General features: G+C 42.0%; 1 protein-coding gene across 1 annotated transcript in view; it reads right to left on the reverse strand.

Moving 5' to 3' along the window:
* The window catches only part of LOC145406769 (cell adhesion molecule Dscam1-like), a 235,237-nt gene that overhangs the window by 66,412 nt on the left and 151,619 nt on the right, over positions 1 to 17,206 (reverse strand). The window contains exons 12-16 of the mRNA XM_080277865.1: positions 15,516 to 15,635; positions 15,044 to 15,232; positions 14,157 to 14,309; positions 10,264 to 10,401; positions 4,120 to 4,257 (exon numbers count right to left, since the gene is read on the reverse strand). Coding sequence (XP_080133991.1) covers positions 4,120 to 4,257; positions 10,264 to 10,401; positions 14,157 to 14,309; positions 15,044 to 15,232; positions 15,516 to 15,635 — 738 coding nt within the window. The remainder of the gene's footprint in view (positions 1 to 4,119; positions 4,258 to 10,263; positions 10,402 to 14,156; positions 14,310 to 15,043; positions 15,233 to 15,515; positions 15,636 to 17,206) is intronic.

Raw genomic sequence — 17,206 nt, forward strand, 5'->3', positions numbered from 1 at the left:
ACGTGACTCCACAGGCTCCTCTCAAATAACTCATTTCCACTGCTCTCACTCTTGACTTGTGTCCCTCCAGCAACATCCAAGCTTCACTTCCATACATTAGAGTTGGTATCACAATATTGTCATGTAATAACTTTTTCACTTCCATGTTCACTTCCCTGTTTCTTATCACAACCTTCAAGGAACCAGCAACTTTTCTTCCTTGTTGTACCCTTTCAAGCACTTCACCCTCCAAACTTCCATCCTTACTCATCACACTATCCAAGTACCTAAACGTATTCACATTTTCCATTTCCTCATCATCCAACCTCACTGACATTCACTAACTTTGCCTCTCTCAAAGACCATAACTTTACTCTTCCCTACATTCACCTTTAGATTCCGTTTCTTACATACTCTCCCAGACTCATCCACCAAGCCTTGCAGCTCCCCTTTGTCTTCACTTAATAACACAGTATCATCTGCAAACAGCAGTACAAGGAGTTTCCAAACACTGCCCTTTCTCATTATATTCATGCATAATAATATGATTTGTGTATAATATGACACGAAATCGAATGTACTTTTGAATGATAGGTTGCCAGGGTATGATAATGACAACCTCAGAGTTGTGCGCCACGACTATAGTGAAAAGGAAAAAGATGGAGGTAAATGATGATCTAAGAAGAAAAATGAATGAAAACTACTCTGAAAATAGGAAGTTATTCTGAAAAGAGGTGCGGAAATGTGGAAGTGACAGCGGGAAGAAATGTGAAGGTGTGAAGGATGTAAGTGGTAGATTATTAACCCATGGGGATGAATTAAGGACCAGATGGAAAGAATATTTTGAAAGCCTGATGAGTGGGAATAGAGAGGGCAGAAACACTTTAAACATGACTCATTTTGGGGGTGTGCAGAGAAGGAATGCATTGCCAGGAAACATGACACTCGCACAGGTGAAGAGCACTGTGCAGCGGATGAAAAATGGGAAAGCAGCTGGGGGTGATTAGGTGTATGCAGAGATGGTTAAGTGTAGTGGAGAAAGCGGAATGAAATGCTTGTTGGAGATATGTAAGAAGGCATGGAGGAATGAAACTGTGCCAGCAGAGTGGAAAAAGGCTGTGATTGTACCCCTGTACAAAAATAAACGTGTGCGAAGTGAGTGCAAGTATTATCATGGCATTAGTTTACTGGGTGTGGTAGAGAAGGTATATGGAAGAATTATTATACAGAAGAGAGATATCAGAAGTCCTAGTGAGTGATGAACAGGGTAGCTTTAGGAGTGGCAGAGGATGTGTGGATCAAATATCTGCAGTGAGACAGATAGTGGAGAAGGCTTGTGAGAAGGACTATAAGGTGTTTATGGCATTCACGGATCTGGAAAAAAGGTGAGATGTACTGTATATAAGCAGTAGAGAAGGCAACACTAAGTGGTGAATCAACTACCAACCTAGGATTCCCTCCATTCATGTAAGGTGCCAGAAGGAATGCAGGGAAAGATGAACGAGGTACTACCTTACAAAAATGTACTGAAAAAGGTGTGGTGTTGAAAGATCATAAGAATGGGGTCTATCAGGCGGCAACAGGAGTCACCACTGACAAACACCTTGTCCTGGTTGAGAGGACCCAGCACTCGCATTTCAGTTTCACAAAGCTCCAAAAGCTGCAGATGCTGATTCACAGCGGACTACTGATGCACGACAGCAATACAGAGTATTTTAAAAGAAAAGTACATATTAACCAACAAGTTTTGGACAAATTAGAAACTAAAGAAAAAAGAAGGGTACTGTTGAGATTGCACAAATGATAAAGTACTGTGGGTGGCACAAGACAAGTTAGGCCTACAACCAAAGTATGGTGCCAGTGTAACTTTTTGAAATAAATAATTTTTAAGACTGCTGCTGTATAGTTATTCATTATGACTGGGATGTAATGTAGATACCCTGATCATAAGATGAATATTGTAATGTACAGTATATCAAAGAGGTTATTAAGTGGTTCAATGGGGTGAGAGGAATAGTCCTTCTGAGAAGGTTTATTTCTCCTACAGTAGGATCTCACGAATAACGTCTAATTGGTGCCAGAAAAATGCTGTTATTACCGAAAACGTTATTTGCGTGACATTAAAATACATGTATAAAGGGTTTATTGGTGCCGGCACTCCAAGACTTTTATCCACTTTTCCCACCTGAAGCCCTCCTATCACTACTTTTTTTTAGCTGAAATAATAAGATTAGTTATTAAATCATCATGAGTAATATAAAACTCATCTTAAAGGAGTAATGAGGTGTTTGGTGTGATGATTGTTTCGAGGCTTGTGCATGGACGCTACTGGAGTGTATCCCCTGACCTCTCCCTGGCCTCGTCCCCAGTCCTGCCTCTCACACTTGGGTCACCCACTTCCATCAACACTTCATCAAACCCCATAAAGTCCGAATCTTCAGAAAAGTCACCAATGTCATCATCTACTCAACTCTTCTCTGTTGTTCCAGCTCGGCTGGCCAGCTTTGTGAAAGAGAGTGAGTGATGAGTGACTGATGGCAGGCATTCACTCGATCGTGATACTGTTTCTGGTATTTTCTTCAACCCGTTAACTGCTCTATACAGCCTGGGCTGTTCCGAGTGCGACTGCTAAATACGGCCCTGGCTGCGCAGGTGAATTTCGAATATAGTGCCATGGTGACCAAGGCCGACCCATGCAAGCATGTTGAGCCTTCAAAACTGAAACCGAAACTGAAAGTGAAAAAGAAAACAAAAAACATACATTCCAATAGGGAATCAGACACATCGATGTTCATCCATGGCTTTACCAAGGTAAATATTGAGCTAATATTTCGTTACTATATACTTTGGCATGTGTTCTCTCAATTCCAAAGACAAAATTTGGCCTTTGGGAAATTCCATTTTTACCCCTGTGTCTGCCCACCACGGACACCTCCAAAAAACCGCCATGTGCAGTTAACGGGTTAAATCTGATTTACAAGTCCAATCATTAGTCAATAATTCTGATGGCCGCTCTCTCTCTGTCTCAGCAGGCTTGAGTTGTGGCTGGAGTGCCAACCAGGCATATTTAATGGTTGCCAATGTTTTATTATTCCGGGCATTGACGAAGAAATTTATGGCCTCTTGAATGTTATATTTCTTCCAGAATGCAGCAACAGTCATTATGTTGGGGGTTGCAGGTATGCCAGGTGGAGCAGGAGAGTCAGGTGGGGCTGTGGAGGTGGAGGGGGAGGCAGACTGTGAGTCAGGTAGGGGAGTGTAGGTGGATGGGATGGCGGTGGGTGAGTCAGGGGAGGTGGTGAGAGGAGGATCCTCCATCTCCTCCTCAATACTGCTCACATTTTCGGCAATTTCCTTATTCTATTCTTGTTTGTCTGCTTCATTCCTCAACTTGTTATGGATATTATTGCAGTATAACAACTTGACATTCTCAAAATAACCATTATTCAAGTGAATCCAAACGTTATTACAGAAACTGGGTATCTATTCTAACTTACCGTTATTGCTGAAAACTTTATTGTCGAAATCGTTATTGGTGAGTTCCTACCGTACACACTTACAGTTTCAAACCAAGCCTGAAGCATGATATTAAATTGTAAGCTTTAGACATACAACTGCATATTTAACCTAAAATACAGTATAAAGAAATCATACATAGCATGGAAGCCACTGCCTCTTGTCAGTTATTTCAGTGTAAGTTTGCAGACATATAAGACACCAAAGCAATTTTACAGATATTGGAAACACCTGGAAATTAAGACTTGGTAAATATAGCTTTGAACACTCTACCATCATTTAGCCAAAATGGTGTTCAAAACAAGCATTCATATTTGAAGACTAATCATCCACTGACTGAGCATAAACTCAGAGATATCTATTGCATACATCAAAATGTAGATGCTGACTGGGGAAAAAAAAAAAAAAGGGAGTTTTTGATATACATTATTGTACTCTGCTACTGATGATGTGTTCTTGTGCAATAACTGTACCAGTACTTTTTTTTCATTGCATTTTCTTTATGTGGGAATTCCTTTATCAGTTTCACATAAAACATCACAGAGAGCTATATCACCCCCATACAGAAATATAGTCACGCATTACCTGGCTCATTCCAAGCCACTAAGCCACAGACCTACTCACCAGGACCTGGCTGAGGTTCAAGGGTGACAATGTAGGCAGTAATGGGTGCATTGGAATCTTGTGGAGGTGTCCAGGTGACACTCAGATGTCGTGGTCCCTCCTCCTCAACCCTCATTCCAGATGGAGGGCCTGGAACATCTGAAACAAAAGAAAGTGTCATTAATTCAGGTAACCATGAAAAATATTTACGTTCCATGAAAGAGATGCACAAACAGCACAGATAAGTGAGTAAATACACAGTGTTCAAATAGTAGAAAATAGTTTACAGTATAATATGTTTCTGAATATGCAATTATATACTGTATTTTTCCATCCATCCATCCATCATCCAATCCTGTATTGCCTGATAAGCAGCGTAGGAGCCTGGGGCTAGGCAAGCTGGTCCTGACATTTACGATGAGTGACCAGCCTCACTCATCCCTGAGTGGCATTACAATAGCAATAAGCCCCAACCATCCCTTGGACATAAACCTACACAGTCTCAACCTGATTGGAGCACCTTAAATTATCCACTAAACCACCAGGCGTCATAATTTGGCTATATGGTTCCCACCCAGGATAGTAAAATAATGATTTCCTGGTGTACAGGAAACCATTTGGTTTGTCACTCAGTGTACAGTAGAGTCCCCTGCAGACAGGAGGAAGACGAAAGAAAGTAGGAAAGATGAAGAGGAAAGAAGGACATAAGAGGAAGGACAGAAAGAAGGAAGAAAGAGAGGAAAAGGCAGTCACACAAAGCAGCACTATATCGAGTGAGTGGATGGTGAGCGCCCCCACCTACCACATATTGTATTGTGGGGGTTTTCAAGAATACTCCCCCAGTATCCCTGCTTGTCGTAAAAGGCGACTAAAAGGGTTGGCGGAGGGTTAGTGCCCCTCCCCGGAAAACAACTAACTAAAAAAACAAACAAGAAGCCTCGGACAAGGACTGACCAAACGTTGACGACCCAGGACCGGACAAAGGACTTGGTAATGTGTACATGGAATGTAAGAGGAGCGAATGACGAGGTGAAAGAGAGAGAGATTGTCCAGGTGCTTGAGGATGCGAAAGTGGATGTATGTGGAATAACTGAAACAAAATGGAGAGGAGAAAGTGTGAGAGAATGGGAGTATGGATGGGGTATATGTGCAGGAGTAGATGAGAATGAGAGGGCAAAGGAAGGAGTGTGTATAGTTGTGAGTAAAAGATGGAAGAAGAGCATAAGACAGTATGGATCAGTTGGGTCAAGGATTGTGTGGGTAAAGTTGAAAGTTGGAATACAAATGTGGGCGATTGTGTGTGTGTATGCGCCAACGCAAGATCGTGCTAGAAGAGTGAGAGAAGAGTTCTGGACAAATGTGGAAGTGTGCATGGAAAAGTTTGGAAGGAATGAGAGAGTGTTTTTGATAGGTGATATGAATGGTAAAGTTGGTAATGTGAAGGTGGATGGAATAGTTGGTGAGTGGGGTGTGCCTGCTGAGATAGATGAGAATGGGAGTGCGTTAGTGGACATCTGTGCTGGGAGGGGGTTGGTAATAGCCAATACCCTCTTCAGGCATAAAATGATCCACAGGTATACATGGCGAGTGATGAGAAGGGTGGGTGGTGAACTGAATGAAAGGAAGGCAATGATTGATTATGTGTGTGTGGATGAAAGGATGCGAAGATGTATATTGGATGCAAGAGTTTATAGAGGTTGGGGGAGTGGCCTTTCTGACCACTACTTGGTGGTGGCCAGAATTAGGATGCAAGTAAGATGGAGGAATAGAAGAAGGGAAAGACGAGAGGAAGGAGTAGTTGCAAGGAGAGTGGAAAGGTTACAAGAGGATGAGAAAAAGGAAGAGTATAAGAGAGAAGTGGAGGAACGATTGGGCAAATATGAATTGGAGCAGATGGGAGACGTGGAAGGTGTGTGTAAGATATTTACAGAAGAAATATGTGCAGCATGTGATGTGGTGTGTGGAAGGAAGAGAAGACGGAGGGGGTGCAAGGAACAGCGTGGTGGACTGAAGAGGTGAAACAGGCTGTGGCACAAAAGAAGAAAGCATACAATGAATGGATGAGAAATAGGGGCGTGGAAGAAGTTGAGAGGCAGAAGAGAGAGTTATATGTGGAAAGGAAGAGAGAGGTGAAGAGATTAGTAAGAGAGAGTAAGAAGAGAGTGGATGAGGAATTTGGAAGGAATTTGAGTGTAAAGTGGAGGGACTGTAAGAAAATGTTCTGGAGAGAAGTGAAAAGAGTAAGACAGGGTGGAAGTGAAGTTAGCAGGGGAGTGAAAGATAAACATGGTAGATTACTAGTGGAGAAGGGAGAAAAAGTGAGCAGATGGAGAGAACACTTTAAGGAATTATTGAACGTAGAGGATGGAAGTAATGCGAGTATAAGTGGCTGGGGAATGGCTGGGAGAAGGAGGGAGGTGAGAAGACAGGTAGAAATCAGTAGGATAGAGGTTGTGGAAGCAATGAAGAAAGTTAAATCGGGGAAAGCCCCAGGAATTGATGGAGTGTGTGGTGAGATGCTGAAGCATGGGGGAGAGATAGTAGTAGAATGGATGTGGAAGATGTGCAGATTGGCCTGGGAGGAAGGTAGAGTCCCGGAGGATTGGAAGTCAGGTATAATTATTCCCTTGTACAAAGGAAAAGGGGAAAAAGAAGTGTGTGGTAATCATAGGGGCATTTGTCTTCTTAGTATAATAGGAAAAGTGTATGGTAGGATACTTATAGACAGAGTTAGAGAAAGAACAGAGAAATTAGTTGGAGAAGAACAGGGAGGCTTTAGGAAGGAAGAGGTTGTGTAGATCAGATATTCATTCTTAGATCTTTAGTGGAAAAGTTTCTAGAGAAGGGAAAGAAGTTGTATGCGGCTTTCATGGATTTGGAGAAAGCATATGACAGGGTGGATAGACAAGGATTGTGGAAAGTGTTAAGAATATATGGAGTAGATGGGAAGTTGTTGAATGCTGTGAAGAGTATGTACGATGGTGCTAAGGCTGCAGTGCGTGTGGATGGTGAACTAAGTGAATTTTTCTCTTTGAAAGTTGGTTTGAAACAGGGATGTGTCATGTCTCCATGGTTGTTCAATCTGTACATGGATGGGGTAATAAAAGAGGTACAAGGTAGGGTAGTGGATGTTGGAGTGGCCCTGGTGAGAGAGGATAGTGTTTGGAAACTCCCTGTACTGTTGTTTGCAGATGATACTGTGTTGTTGAGTGAAGATGAAGGGGAGCTGCAAGGCTTGGTGGATGAGTTTGAGAGAGTGTGTAAGAAACGGAACCTAAAGGTGAATGTAGGGAAGAGTAAAGTGATGGTCTTGGAGAGAGGTGAAGTCAGTGAATGTATAGCGAGGTTGGATGGTGAGGAATTGGAAAATGTGAGTACGTTTAAGTATTTGGGTAGTGTGATGAGTAAGGATGGAGGGTTGGAGGGGTGAAGTGCTTGAAAGGGTACAGCAGGGAAGAAAGGTTGCTGGTTCCTTGAAAGCAGTGATAGAAACAGGGAAGTGAGCATGGAAGTAAAAAAGTTACTACATGACAGTATTGTGATACCAACTCTAACGTACGGAAGTGAAGCTTGGACGTTGTTGGAAGGACACAAGTCAAGAGTGAGAGCAGTGGAAATGAGTTATTTAAGAGGAGCTTGTGGAGTCACGTGGAGAGACAGGCTGACGAATGAGGATATAAAGGAGCGTTGTGGTGTTGATGTGGATGTGATAGGAAACGTTGTGAGGAACACACTGAGGTGGTTTGGCCATGTGGAGAGGATGGAGGGTGAAAGACTGACGAAGAGAGTGTATGTGAGTGAGGTGGAGGGTGGAAGAGGGAGGGGGAGACCGAGGATGAGATGGAGGGATGGGGTGGAGAGGTATATGAGAGAGGGGGGTGTGAGTTGGGAGCAGGGTAGTGAAATGGCGGGGGACAGGGCGACTTGGAGGCGATTTGTTTGTGGCCACCCCAAACGGGATTGAGGCGTCTGGCAATAGATAGATAGATAGAACAAAGAAATGCAGTTCACTGTGCATGCCAAATGTTCTAGAAAACAGAACCTAAAGTTTTGGATAATCTAGCAGTGGTTGAGCTTGCAGAGGGGTAATGGAGCCAAGGATGCTTCCAAGCACAACCAATTAGTGATTCCCTGAGAGTGTCAATAGACCATTCTGATGTCTCCGCGTACCCAAGTTCCATGGATGGGGTGCTGTGGAGTGGAAGTGCTAGTTATATAAATGTTCTTGTGAGAAGCATAGTTAAATGCCTTAACAGCCTCATAACAGGAGACAAAAACTGGTACAGACTTTTTTCATTGTACCCAATCATCCAGTACTGGAGGAAGCCTGCAATAGCAGGCCTATATTCCTAAAATCTACAGAAAATCAAAGAATGACATTAACAATCAAAGTACAGTGTATGGCATACTAAAGGCAAAAATGGCAGTGATGGTTTATTTAATAATTTTGTAAAAAATACGTGGACAGCTGCCACTTTACTGGGTGTGATTTTCATATTCATACAATTTTTTTCATGTTATGATGACTATTCATCACTGTGAGTGATTAATGACTGGTTCTTACAGGTCTTGCATAGTTGCCAGTGTGATGACACTGTTCCTGGTTGAGCAACTCAACAGTCTGCAAAATTCTGCTGCTTGAAAAGTGGTAGGTGGGGACACTTTCCATCCAATCACTCGATGTAGTGCTGCTCTCGGGTGTCTGCTCTTTCCCCTCCTCCATCCCTCTCTCCTTCCATCCTCTTCTGTCTTTCTTTCCTTCATTCTTTCCTTGTCCTTCTGCCTACGGGTGACTTTACACTCCCTCTTCTGTCTGTCTTTCCTTCATTCCTTCCTCTTCCTTCTGTCTGTGGGTGACTCTGCACTGAGTGACAAGCCAAATGGTTTCCTGTACACCGGGAAACCATTTACTATGCTGGGTGGTAACCATGTAACCAAATTTTGGCACCTGGTGATTTAGTGGGTAATTACAGCACTCCAATCAGATTGAGCCGGAGAAGGTTTATATTCAAGGGTTGGTTGGGGTTTGTTGCTCACATAATGCCACTCAGGGATGAGTGAGGCTAGTCACTCTCATCTTAAATGTCAGGACCAACTTGCCTAGCCCAGGGCTCCTACGCTCCTCATGGGGCAATGTGGCATTGGATGATGGATAGATGGATGGATGGACAAGCTAGTGTGCAATGTACTGCATGCCAGTATGACATCAACATCAGAAAATCCTTGCACCCTGCTCTGGGATTTAGAAAGATATACCTCTACCACTGATGCTGTTGTGAAGCTGGGGTACCGTATATACAGAAGGTCAAAACCTGGCGTGGGGTCTAGGGAATCTCTTTGATGATCTGTGCTGGAAGAAGATGATGCACTACCTCTAAGAGCTTTCCAGTGATCTTTCCATACCACAGGATAAGAACAACTGCCACCAAAAAGTTGTTTCTATCATACTACTGTAGATTATTTTGGGTGGCATCTGGTAGAGGCAACCTCCTCATACCCACAGCAATGACTATGAGATGAAGGTCCATCAATTCATGTTGTAAGGACTGTATTGGCTCAGTTCTGGAAGAGGGGATCTTTCTCAGAAGAACACTCAGGATTGGAAGGTTATGGTCCTTAACATGGGCACTCTTGAAAGACATGGTGATTACTGCAACCAACCTCCTGCATACAAAAGGTGAAGTAGGAAGAACATCGCCATGTTTTCGGCAGGATCTGGTTTTAGCAGCAATGAGGCAGGCTTGACAATATGGTTGCATCATCTGTTTCTGGTATCAAGTTCACAGCTGAACCTCACCCTGACTGAGGTTAATGTAACTTCAGAGCTTAGATGACTCTGCATGGATTAGTATAGTCAAAATGAAAATAATATATAGTATATTAAGAAAAAATCCACTGCCAACCTTATCTGTGACACCATCTGGCAAGTGGAACTGTCTCTGATATCTAATGAAACATTATGGAACATCCACAATAATTCACAAATGTAATAAGTTACACCACCCTTCTCCTTAAGTCTGTGTTGAGATTACCCTCTTGTTACCAAAATGCTTCTAGCTATTTGGTATCTAGTGGTGAGTAGGTGCCTAGCGCTACTTTTCTTTGGTGCTAAACAACCAACTAAAAAAAGAAGTGAGACAAAGAGGTGGGAGTGCAGTACTATACCTTGCACAAGGAGGTGCAAATGGGCAGTGCGTGTGCCATGTGGGTTGGTGGCTGTACAGACAAAGGTGCCTGAGTCAGCAAGTCGAGCCTCAGACACCACCAGCTTTGTCACCCGTCCTCCTTGTCCCTCACTTTCTCCTGTCTCTGGGCCATGTGATACATGGTATCTGAAGCACAATGAAAGAAATACTGAGGTGAATGCTCATTTTAAAAGTTACATTATCCTTCTCAAAGAAAATATCAGACAAGCAAATGCAAAATATATCCAGGAGTCAAGGTTCTATCATGTATAAATTTTTCTCTCCACTTTTATTCCATGAGGATGAGCAGAATCATGAAAGTAGGAAAGAAATTAGGTAGGAAGATGCAGCTATCAACAGTTTCCATATACAACTGTAGGACAGCCATTACATAGACTGTCAAGCCTCAGTACAATATACCAGGAAAGTACACTTTGTGAGCACATAATGAGCGAGCAAGGGTTTGTACATAAGCTTATCACCATTATTTCATCTTGGTGCAGACTTTCAACATTTCTGGTATGGTAGTTGAACAATAACAGATGAATAACTGAGCTAAAATATTTATTTTCTCACATTTTCTCTTTCACACACACGTACACACACACACACACACACACACACACACACACACACGTGCACACATACACACACGCACAGATAGCCAATATGTCTTCAGAAAAGGAAGGTCATGTACTACAAACCTACTAAGCATTTACTCAACAGTGACAGACTGTACGCAAGAGAGGGACGGATGGACTGACTGTGTCTTTTAGGACCTAAAGAAAGCATGTGACAAGGTACCACACAGGAGATTATTGTGGAAACATGAACACACAGGAGGTCTAAAAGGAGCTTCACTTAAGTGGATGAAAAATTTTTGGAGGATAGGAAGATGAGAACAGTTATAAAGGACCAGCAGTTGGAAAGGTGTAAAAGAATTAGTGGTGTACCTCAAGGGTCAGTTTTGGCACCAGACATGTTACTGATTTATGTAATGAAATGGTGGAAGGAACAGACAGTTATATAAGTCTAATTGCAGATGATGCTATGGTGTTAAGGAGAGTGAAAAAAGAGGAAGACTGTAAACAGCTGCAACTGACCTTGATATGATATCTGACTCCGGTCAGATATCATATCAAGGTGGGAAATGCATTTCAGTGCAAAGAAAAATAAAGTAATGGAATTGGGAAAGAGTAGAGAGAGACAAACAGGAAAATACAGAATGGGGAGAATGGATTAGTAAAATTAAAGAGAAAGACTTAGAGATACTGTTTTCAATCAACATTTCACCAGAACATCACATAATCAAGATCACCAGAGATACGTATAACCTTTTGAGAAATATAAGAGTTGCATTTACTTATATGGATGAAGAAATGATGAAAAAGTTAACTGTATCGATGGTTTGCCCAAGGCTGGAATATGCAGCAGTGGTATGGTCATCACATAAATTGACAAATAGAAGAAGGATTGAAAGACTACAAAGTGCAGCAACGATGATGGTACCTGGCTTGAGAGAATTCCCATACGAGGAAAGACTGTTGAGACTAAATCTCCCAACCCTAAAGAAAAGAAGAATAAGGGGAGATATGATTAATGTGTACAGAGTATCCAAGGGAATGGAGAAGCTTGATGGGGAGGACCTGCTTTAGTGGGACAAAAAGAGAAACGAGGGGTCACGGAAAAATGTTGAAAAGGACCACATGCAACAGAGACATCAAGAAATACAGCTTCCCTTACAGAACTACTGATGTATGGAATAACCTGGATAAATGGGTGATAAATGCCAAGGCTATGCACGATCTCAAAACCAAGCTGGACGTTAGTACAGTAGTTATGGAGATGGGACAGTACGAGCATTGCTCATTTCCCCTAAATCTATCTATCTATCTATCTATAGCCCGACGCCCTAATCCCACAAAGGGTGGCCGCAGACAAAACGCCTCCAAGTCGCTCTGTCACCCACCATTTGACTACCCTTCACCCAACTCACCCCCCCCCCTCCCTCATATACCTCTCAACTCCATCCCTCCACCTCATCCTCGGTCTACCTCTCCCTCTCCCTCCCTCCACCTCACCTACATACACCCTCTTAGTCAGTCTTTCATTCTCCATTCTCTTCACATGTCCAAACCACCTCAGTGTATTTCTCCCAATCTTCTCAACCACATCCACATCCACCCCACAGCGTTCCTTCACTTCTTCATTCATCAACCTGTCCCTCCACGTCACTCCACATGCTCCTCTCAAGTAACTCATTTCCACTGCTCTCACTCTTGACTTGTTCCCCTCTTGCAAGGTCCATGCCTCGCTTCCATACGTCAGGGTAGGGATCACAATACTATCATTCAGTGACTTCTTAACTTCCATACTCACCTCCCTATTTCTCATCACTGCTTTCAGTGTACCAACAACCTTCCTTCCCTGCTGTACCCTTTCACGCACTTCATCCCCCAAAGTTCCATCCTTACTCATCACACTGCCCAAGTACTTGAATGCACTCACATTCTCCATATCCTCACCATCCAACCTCACTGCACAAATCACAACTAGGTAAATACACACACACACACATGCACGCACACACATAAAGTATATGCGTGTGTGCGTGCAATCAACATATGAAAATAAAAAGCAACACATATCTCACATGTCACTTTCACAGTGCTTTAAATCAATTTCATAGTGGAGCATGTCTATTGAAGCCCTCAGCACATTCCCATGGAAAGCTGGGATTCCATGGGGTTTCTTTGGTCTCATGAGTAAGTATACAGATAAATCCCAATTTTATGATACCCCCGATTAGTGATGGGGGTAGAAATACCACCCTACTCTGCCTAATGATGGCCAAGCCCCGGTTTAATGATGGGGTTTGAGGGCTTTAAGGAGGGTGAGTGAGTGCTAGGGTGCACCACATCCCCTAGCCTCATGGGGGATAGCAAGGATGATGACCAGGACCAGACATGGACTTACAAGACATAAGTAATGGGAGGTGTTTGATATTTTCTGACCTATTTTTTATGATTTTCAAACTGTATTTGTTGGTTTCAGTGTGTTATTTACTGGTGTTAGGCTTAGGTTAGCTTCTTTTACAGCTGTTAGGCCATTTAGATTGGCTTTTAACTTTTTTTTTTCCTAATCTGGGTGGGTTTAGGACTTGGTTGAGGAAAAGGAACCCAAGGCTCACAAATGCATCCTTAAACTTTACATGTTAAATCTTCCCCCGATTTACAATATCCTGCCTAGCGATGGGTTTTTACTTAACCAACTGCATTGGTTTGCCTGTATAGCTAAAAACAGAATTAACTGAAAGTACTGTATCTCCTACCTGCTGAAAGAATCTTCTCTATTTCACACAGCAGAAAAGTTATTAGCCTCTGAAAACCATCAAGGTTGGGTCGTGTCGTATCGGGCTGGGCCAGGCCAGGTCGTGTCAGGCCACTCATTTCTCAGCTCAACATAGAGTAAACATTGCTGCACTCACTTGCTCGTAATAATTTCAAAGCTAAAAGATTTACCTTACTTATTTTTCCAGTCCTATTACTCAATTATCCTAAAGTTACAAGTACCCCACCAACCCACAGAGCTATACTGGTACATGATTACATCTGATATATCTCTAAATGATTAGTTTAGCTGTTGTACTTCCTGAAGTTTGGAAAACAGCTAATATTAATACACAATCTTATTGCATGATAAAATTGGTGGAGAGGGATGCCTTCATGCAATGGTACCAATATTACTAGGTAGAAGAGCTGCCCAATTATATGTTTACACTGTACTCTTACTGTGACTGCAGAAATGTATACAAAAATTATAATGATTATCAAAGTGAGGATAAAAAAAAAAACATGAGACACTACTCTACACTCTTGTAATACCTTGGCTGGGGAGAAAGGGGCACAGAATCTCTTGTCCAAGTGAGGGTGAGAGGTGCATCTCCATTGGCATGGCAAGTGAGGGTGGCAGAGGCACCAACACGAACTTCTTGACGCTGTTTCACTGCTCTGAACCATGGTGGCTCTGATAATAAAATTTAGATTATTCACTGTGATCAGTGTTAAGTAAGGATTCTGTGTACAATATCAGTTATAAATGAAATCTGACTTAAAACATGCAATTGCATATTCCTAAGTGTCCTATGAATCATGATTTATGCAGGTGAGCTGAAAATCATGAAATGCATTTTTTTCTAACCATACTACAGTACATGCTGGTTTTAAAATAATCTCCTGTGAAAGCTCAGTACAATACCAATATGGCCACTCTGTGAATAGAATCAATACTGAACATGCACATTCTGTAACTCAAGGTCTGAACTATAAATCATGATCATGGGTTCTTTTCAGCCTTATCAATCTGAGAGGTTCCTCATAAGCTGTACAAGGTTGTCTGGTGGACAGAATTAAATAAAACATAACTTCAAAGCAGAAGTGTCAATGAAAGTTTTGACCTTTTTAATTTCAAAAGGTTTCTCCTGATCTACCAGGTTGTAGCCTGGAAAAATAAATCATAAGGAAGGTGTTGCTAGTAAAAATTTCCTATCCTTTCATTCTGGTAGTCTTTCCTGAGCTGAATACGATCATATGGCAGTAACCAGATATTTTCTAAACGCTTCAGTCCAAAAGCTTTCTCTCAAAGTGAATAATATTGTTTGCAGTAATACTGAAGGGATATTTCTCAATAGCTTATAACATGCAGGTTTTTTCTAAGCAAGATGCTACTGCCAGAATTTGGAAATGACTGAGATAACTTACCATTAACAGTGAGATCAACAAGCTGTGAGAGGCCTGGAGGGACACCATTATTGGCTTCGCACAGGTAACGTCCCTCATGTCCCCGTGCTGCTCGTCCTACCCACAGTGTCCCATTCTGCCACTGAGCCAGCCCCCCCTCTCCTGCTACCCCACCTCCACTGTTGCCAACATCCACAAATTCTCCAGAAGCTACAGGAATTATTATTGTTACTGGTACTGCCAGGGACAACCACAGAATCATGATAACACAGTAAAGTGTAGTCTAGCATTAAACAGCTCAGAATTCATACAGTCTGAGGCATATCAAATGGATGCCACAGTACTGCACTGAAACAGAAAGACTAGTTGAGGTCATCTGTGAGACTTTCCAAGCTCAGGTAATCTTCAAAAATTGCATTCATGTCTGGATGTGAAACCAAAACCAAACAATTACTGCTTAACATCATAACTGATGGATAATGGATAGACTAACCTGCCTGACGCCGCCAAGTGGTAACAGGATCAGGGAAGCCTGTGGCCAAGCAGGGTAAGGCCAGACTGCCACCAAGAGCCACACTGGCACTGCTGGGCTCCACCACCCATGTTGGGGGTACTGCAAGGTGGGTGTATGAAATCTCTGTAGCGTACTGTATACACATTCACTTGGTTTTTATATCTGCATACAGTGTATTACAATTATCTTTCACTCTCTGGCTGAAGGACTGTACTTTACTACATGCACTGTTGCTTGATCATCGAGTCATTTCATACACAGAGTGCTGGAATGGGATGGCTTCACATGGTGACACTGCCATATATGTAGGCAGGGCTATACAAATGTCCCTCAGCTCCACCTCTATACCCTGAAAGGATTTCACACTGCAAGAAAAAAAGGCAGCTTAAGCCCACAGCCCACAGGGTTCATATCCAAATGAGCCTGAGGTTCTACCAACAACAGCACCAATGTTTCATACTAGGAGATTAAACAAGGGAGGGAATAAAGGACTGGTACCCCATATGTCTCACATGTTCACTGCTGCCATAATGATGTGGTGACCCCGCCATGCATGAGGGGTTGCAGTTTATTTGAAGGCTAAAAGACCTTCTCAAGCACAGGTGTTGCACATATTGTAACTTACCTTGGGAATTGTTTCTCTTCTGATCCATGTCTCAAAAAAGATCAAAAAGCCTTGCTACTGGTTTTGTTATCTCCATATAAATACTGAGAATTGGGCTATGATGATTTAACTAACATGAAGATATGGTGATCAAGTGGTTAGACAACCAGTCTACATACCATACTGTTTTAAAAGATGCAAGTCTGATCTATGGCTGGGGTAGGGGACAGTCTGGCGATTTTCTTTTCATTAAAATAAACTTTACTGAGCTTCCACAAAAACCGCCGACATGACATAAATGTCCTCAATAATACCTTACACAAAACCTTGAATAAGATGGCCCTAATCTGTATTAGTACATACTGATGGTGGATGTTAACATCAAAACGATGACATGTGAAACCATTTGACACAGACCTGCTGGGCCTCAGGTAACAGGTAGTATTGTTTATGACCTGAACAGGGAACAATGGAAGTTCCACAGACAGCCCTCTACCCCCACATTCAGTGTTGTATGACTTACTACAACACAGTACAGCAATTACAGTACGGTACTTCAAATAAAGATACTGTACTTACATCTCACTAAGGAGTATACTGCTATGCAAACAACACTGTTCATATGCTTAACCCTAGATAGGTAATCTTGATTTTGTTACTATATTAGGTAACGTGGGGTCTGACGGATCCCACGGAAAAAAAAAAAAAAAAAACTTCCGTTTCAGATATTTCAAAATGCTTCAATACACAAATAATTTAACCCCTTATCTTTAAATAGGGCCAGAAAAAATAAAGTTTAATTGAAAAAATATATATTTTTTTAAAGTTTATACAAAAATTATTAAATTTTAGGTATACAAATTTCAAAATTAAATCTTGCAAAATTGAAAAGTAATATCATGATTCCCTGGGTGGTCTGCAGTAGACCAATGTTGGGATCTGTATACAAAAGGAGATAGACAGCAAACTGAAATACAAAAATCACAAGAGGGCTCAACTGAGGTTACATTATAGGTAATCTGGGGTCTAACATACCCCAATGGCTCTATAGAGCAAAATCAGAGCC

This window comes from Coenobita brevimanus, chromosome 71 (assembly GCF_032717465.1).
Source record: "Coenobita brevimanus isolate Jiangsu-jjx chromosome 71, ASM3271746v2, whole genome shotgun sequence".
Taxonomy (NCBI): domain Eukaryota; kingdom Metazoa; phylum Arthropoda; class Malacostraca; order Decapoda; family Coenobitidae; genus Coenobita; species Coenobita brevimanus.